The sequence below is a fragment of the Clupea harengus genome, chromosome 14 (assembly GCF_900700415.2).
Source record: "Clupea harengus chromosome 14, Ch_v2.0.2, whole genome shotgun sequence".
Taxonomy (NCBI): Eukaryota; Metazoa; Chordata; class Actinopteri; order Clupeiformes; family Clupeidae; genus Clupea; species Clupea harengus.
Genome location: NC_045165.1, coordinates 10,866,280 through 10,872,662, shown reverse-complemented (window position 1 = coordinate 10,872,662; position 6,383 = coordinate 10,866,280). Strand labels below are relative to the sequence as shown.

At 42.6% G+C, this 6,383-nt stretch overlaps 2 protein-coding genes across 6 annotated transcripts in view; both read left to right on the top strand.

Moving 5' to 3' along the window:
* The first annotated feature begins 573 nt into the window (after window positions 1–573).
* Window positions 574–1,629, top strand: LOC105899585 (C-C chemokine receptor type 5). Its single transcript, XM_012826784.3, has one exon. The coding sequence runs from the start codon at window positions 574–576 to the stop codon at window positions 1,627–1,629; it is 1,056 nt and encodes a 351-aa protein (XP_012682238.3).
* Window positions 1,630–3,197: 1,568 nt separating this feature from the next.
* The window catches only part of mapkbp1 (mitogen-activated protein kinase binding protein 1), a 51,753-nt gene continuing 48,567 nt past the window's right edge, over window positions 3,198–6,383 (top strand). For 2 of the 5 annotated variants that reach the window (XM_012826785.3, XM_031580278.2), the window contains exon 1: window positions 3,780–4,637. In XM_012826785.3, coding sequence (XP_012682239.2) covers window positions 4,488–4,637 — 150 coding nt within the window. In that variant the 5' untranslated portion in view covers window positions 3,780–4,487. The other 3 variants (XM_031580279.2, XM_031580280.2, XM_031580281.2) reach the window with 3 other exon arrangements.

The following is a 6,383-nucleotide window of genomic DNA, read 5'->3' as shown; positions in this document are numbered from 1 at the left end:
AACTGATGACCGTGGTGTAATGCTCTCCAACAGCTTGCGTGAATTTTAGCTTCACGGGTATTCGCTAGGGACACTGAAGGGCAGAGGAGGAGGGTTTATAAACTCTGGACCACAAAGAGATCGTGCCCTTATCCTTGAACCTCACAGCTCCTTCTGTTGGTGAGTTCTGTGGCATGTCCGTAGCACTACATCTTGAAACTGTAGATGCCTTAAACATCTTTTACTGATTTAGATTTTTAAACCTCACAAGAACTGATCTGTTTTGAAATGAATTATCCATTAATCAGTGCGTCTGCAAATGTTGCAGTGAACATAGAAAACATTCTATTACAGGGAAGCTTCTGTGTCATTGGTTATTATATGTTACATTAGGAATAGTATATAACCTCATTACATTATTGAGAAGTGTGATTTTAATGGTGTGAAATCCAATCATGTTTCAATTTTTCCCTTTTCAGGTTATCTACGAGTCAATCCTGACAGGACATGTCTCAGCTTAATAACAGCGATTACTGGGCCTGGACAAGAAACTGCACGCGTGTGAGTGACTTGAACTTGCCCTTGGTGCCTTACATGGACTGCCAAGCCAACCGCAAGTACATAGCCAATGTCATTCCTCCCATCTTCTACATACTGACCCTCCTGGGCGTCATTGGGAACCTGGGCAGTGTATGGGTCTGCCTGCGCCACGCCCAACCCTGGAGCATAGGCTCCATCGGCGTCCTGAACCTGGCCCTGTGCGACCTGGCCTACCTGGCCTCCATCATCCCCTGGGCCGTCTACATGAGCGCGGACTACTACTGGACCATGACGGAGACCGGGTGCATCCTGGTGAAGATCATGTACTTCGTGGGCCTCACGTCCAGCACCATGTTCATCTGCGCCATCAGCACCGACCGCTTCCTAGCCATCGTGTTCCCGCTGGAGTCACGCATGATCCGCACGCCACGCAACGCCGCCCTGGTGTCACTGCTCCTCTGGGCCATCACCGCCCTCCTCATCTACCTCAGCTATCCCAACATCCTCTACTGGGTGCGGAGGAGGGACCGTGCCCGCTTCTGCGGGTCGGTGGTCATTTCGAGATACAGGTCCACGGGGGCCACCTACAATCTGCTATCCTACTACTCCATACAGGTGTCTGTTCCCTTGCTGCTGGTCATCCCGTGCTACGTGAAGATCATGGCCCGCATGAAGCAGTCGCAGCAGCAGTGGAGCCACGGTGGCGGCAGCATGCCGGGCCGGGACAAGTCCATATGGCTGATCTCAGTCTTCATCGCCAACTTCCTGGTGTGTTGGGTGCCGGGGCAGTTGCTGCACATCATCGCCTGTATCCTCTTCTTCACGCTGAATGACTGTAAGAACACGTGCTGGGTGGCGCACTGGGTGAATCTTCTGACGGAGGCGTCACAGTTGCTGTATGCGCTGAACGCCTGCCTGGACCCGCTTATTTACCACACTCAGCAAGGCTTTGGGGAAAAGATGCGTAAGGCGGCGGACAGGGTGGTCTGCCAGGGAAGGAAGTTTTTGCAGTTGGCAAAGAAAGATGACTTTGGAGGTACAACTGTGGAACCCATCAGTGTGATCAAAATCAACAGCAGTCCAAAGAAAAAGAATAAGCTTGTTGAATAAAGAATTGTTTGATTTGATTTTTTTTCATTCACAGGACTCATGTAGGAATATTGTGTACTTAATAAAAGATAAAAGATAAAATGCATATTGGAGGTGATCTGGTCATGTTTTTGTCATTTTAAAATAACTGAAGCAAACGTATTCATGTCGATATACTGGTGGCATTAAATCAATAAATGTTGCATTTCTTTTCTGACCGGCTGTCCAGTGTGTTTTTTGTGCATGTATTTGGCTGGATATGGTTTTCTTAAATACAACCCCAAACAGAAAAAGTTGGGATGGTATGGAAAATGCGAATAAAAAAAGAAAGCAGTGATTTATAAATGTACCTCGACTTGTATCTCATTGCATACAGTATGTACACAAGATATTTCATGTTTTGCCTGGTCAACTTCATTTTATTTGTAAATATACATCCATTCCTGCCATTCAGGCCTGCAACACATCCCCCAAAAAGTTGGGACGGGTGCAATTTTGTAGTAATGAGGTAGAATAATTAAATAATGATGTGATTTCAAACAAGTGATGTCAGCAGGTCATTGTAATCATGATTTGGTACAAATGTAGCATCCAGGAAAGGCCTAGTCCTTTAGGAGCAAATATGGGCCGAGGAATGCCAGTTTGCCAACAAATGCCTGAGCAAATAATTGAAATGTTTAAAAACAATGTTTCTCAAAGAAAGATAGGAAGGGATTTGGATATTTTACCCTCCACGGTGCATAACATAATTAAAAGATTCAAGGAATCTGGAGGCATTTCAGTGCGTAGAGGGCAAGGGCGCATTGGGTTGTGTCAGTGCCCTTGCCAAAGGTAACTTACACTTCTGTGATGGCACCATTAATGCCGAAAAGTACATAGAGATTTTAGAGCAATATATGCTGCCTTCAAGATGACATTCTTTCCCGGGAAGCCCATGCATATTTCACCAAGACAATGCAAAACCACATTCTGCACACATTTCAAAGGCATGGCTGAGGAGCAAGGGTGTGTGGGTGCTGGACTGGCCTGCCTGCAGTCCTGACTTGTCCCCAATAGAGAATATGTGGTGCATTTTGAAACGCAAAATGCGACAACGACGACCACATACTGTTGCACACCTTAAGACTTGTTTGCAGGAAGAATGGGACAAAGTTACACCTGAAACACTTCCTCACTTGGTGTCTTCAGCCCTAAACGTCGTTTAAGTGTTGTGCAAAGGAATGGCAACATTACAAAGTGGTAAATTATTTGCTGTTTTTTTTTATATGTTGCAAGAAGTGAAATTGATTGAAGTGCTTATTTTGAAAAAACTATTAAATTCATGAGGTAAAACATCAAATAATGTTGTATTGTGTTCAATGTAATACAGGTCAAAGAGAATTTACAAATCACTTTTTACATTTTTTATTTTAATTTAACATACCGTCTCTAATTTTCTTTCAAACGGCAAGTGTTCGAAGCAACCTAGCTACGTGGAAACAGATTATAGAATATTTTTCAAACGGATTAAACATAGTGACGTGGTAAATTTGAATACATGGGCTGCTTTGAAAATAAGTAACGCAAGTGGTTCTTTTATGACAGATGGTCGGGCTGTGTAAATTATCAGATGATAAATGTGTAACGGCTTGCTTTGTCACTAGGGGACACTGCTGTTATTTTTTAGATGTACAACTTGTAGCACAGTGTTCGGGAGGCAAGACATTCATAGCTGTAGATTGTAGCTTTATTTTATGTACTGTTTTTCACTATACCAGTATCCACAGTTTAGCCAAGAGTTGTATTTGCATTATTTGGATTTCTGAGAGACAGTTCTGCAAACAAATGATCAGCTGATCAGAGACGCACAGAGGTGCACCTTCCCCTGTAACGTATCAACTTTTAGATGCTGCTAGGAAGCTAATTCCAGGTTTAATGTGATAATCCCTGCCTTTTAAGTAATTATGTTACACTCACACATAGCTTACAACTCCTTCCACCATGGTGGGTTAAGATAGAGAAACGCAAATTGCAGGTAAACTAAGCTAACGATACATTAGCTGTTTTGTTACGATGCTGGCTAGCTCAACATTTTGTGCTTCTTAAACCTAAACACAATAGAAATTCAGGCTCAGCTTCAAGAGAAGACTTGTGCTGGTTGAGGTAGGATCTTTTCAGTTCGGAACCTACAACTGGGTGTCTGAATAAGAATATGAAGGCAATGTTGTCACAAAGATTTGTTAAACAATTGGGCTATATCGGCATCAACTGTCAAAAGCGTAACTTCACGTTATAGGCTAATTAATCTAGATATGATCATATAGGCAATGTGTGTTGAAAAGTAGATGTGTTATCGTGGCTAATCGAATGTGCATGGCTGCGTTGGTAAAACAGTGCAGGAGAACAGATTCATTCGTCTAGGGCTAGAACTGTATGCGCCGGTTCGCGATTAGGCAGACAGCTGTAGCAAAGGATTTTTTTCTCAGAGGCTTTGAAGGCTTCCGACCAACCAGATTCGTCGATGTGATGCGTCGCCAACTGTGTTTCTCTCTGATTATATAGGAGACGTGGAGGCGATGGCACAAGAAGACATTGAGATACAGAGTGTGACCTGTTCGTCAAATAATTGCTGACTGTAGTAATTAAACATGGTTAATTTCACTGAGATGCATTCACTGGAAACCGCGTTCTCGCGGGAGTCGACTAGGACCTGCAGAACGGTCGGACAACATTCAAAGACATTGGTTTCATAGGACGATGAAGAAGCTATAGCCGCGTCTCAGTCCTAATGTACGGACAGTATATTTAATAAGAAATTATGAATAGCTATTTTTAAGATGGTTTATGCATCCGTCTTTTAATTTTTCCACTGGAGTGACTCAAGAGAGCTGACTGGACTCATGAATTCTTCATTTATTTTTGACAAAGATTCCAAGATGACGGTGGAAGGTTCTACAATTAAAAGTCGGATTAAAAGTCTTCTACGTTCACCATCTATAAAACTGAGAAGAAGTAAACCGGGGAACAACAAGGAGAACCTTTCTAACAAGGTACGTAACCAGCTGTAACTGACCGACAATCCGGATACATTCGCCGGCAAATTGTTAGCGATGCAGCATACTGTATGTAGGCTATAGCCTACCTACACTTGGTCATTTAATGCTCTATCGATGAGAGTGAAGATCTTCTGAACTTAAGTGTTTACGAAACAGAACTAGGTCTGTCTATATTTTATGTCGTCCTGAAATTCTTTTTAAAAATCAGCTGATATAGCCTAATTAATTTTGAACTACCGTATATTGGACAGGTTAGGTTAGGCTATGAAACATTTCACACCCTTTGTCAATTCCATCAGAATGAAGCTTGCCTGCAAGGTTGTCCTCGACACGTCTATGATGCATTTTTATATCACCTATGGCTTTCCGCTCCTACATAGAATGTGCTCAATTCCCTAGGTGATCATGTTATTGATGAAGTATTGTCTCAAGTACAGAGACAATGTTGTTGTCTGTGGTTATTTCTAAACGCTAATGCATCCCTGATTGGTAACCATGGAATTGTTAAGCGACCATGTGTCACGCAGTACCTTTTACAGCTGTGTTTAGGTCCTCTACTACACAAGTTCCGTGCCAATACGGACTCCCCTCCTCAAACATTGCATTTGAATCAGGGGTGAGAAGATGTGTGAGATTGGCACGTTTTTGTCTGCCCACTTGCAGCTTCTGGCTTGCAGATGTGCACGCTGTAGACTACTGAAAGGGGGATTCAGTAACAGCTCTAAAAGACTCGTTGGTAGCCTTAAAGTCAGCTGGCTCTTTTTAAGAAAAAACAGCATCTGGCTGCTACTACTGTGACTTTGAATCAAGCTCCTTGTTTTGACCTATTCCATGCTTTCGCCATTGAGATTGCTTCTACACACAGAGAGGCAGTGTGGAGGGAAAAAAACAGATGGGTTTAGATTGGAGATGATCGTAAACATATCATCGCCTGCCACCAATGTAGAGTGTGTGGCTGCTAAGCAAACATTGTCCTTCAGTCACTTTGAGAGTGGCATTCCTTCCTGATTGCCTGTGCAGTCCTGCAGGGCGGTCTAAACTGCACTTTCCTGTCAATGCTCCGGGGTGTTAGTTACTTAGGAACTGTCCATGACCATTGCCTCAAGAAAAATGGACACATCACGGCAATTGTAGAAGTAAAGTTCCCTCTGAAGAAGAAAACAAATATGAAAACTAAGAGGAATAGATAATAGCCTAACATACGCCTGTTGAAAGGCTTCAGTTACAGTTTCGACTCATTATCTCTGCGTATTTGTCTCGGGTATTTGTGGGACGGATTGCAATTCTGTGAAATTGTGCTCATCACTCAAGGGAGCAAGGGTGATTATTTATAAGCGGATTGGAAATGACATTATCTGTGATGGCTTTCTCAAAACGTCCAGTGCCTAGTGAGGATTGCCTCTGATGGCCTTACCTGATTGGATAGTTGGCTATTGATGTAGCCTACTAGGCTAATTCTCTCTTTTGTTTCCATTGTTCTGAGCCTACCAAGACAAAAGTGCTTTTTATAGATAAGCACAGATAATAGCAAACCTGCAACAAGTATATTTCCATTTGTGGCATTGCATTTGGCATAGAGATAAAAAGGTTAAGGTCATATTTTGTGTTCTTGAATTCTGTATGTGGGATGTCATTTTCCAAACATTCCTGTCTATTTGGATATTTATACATAAATATGTAGCCCTTCACTCAGTGGTTGATTACCATACAACAGGTCTAAACCATATCTTTCGGATGTGT

Excerpts from the sequence above, each read along its gene's own strand:
- LOC105899585 (XM_012826784.3), top strand. The coding sequence starts at position 574 with ATGGACTGCCAAGCCAACCGCAAGTACATAGCCAATGTCATTCCTCCC.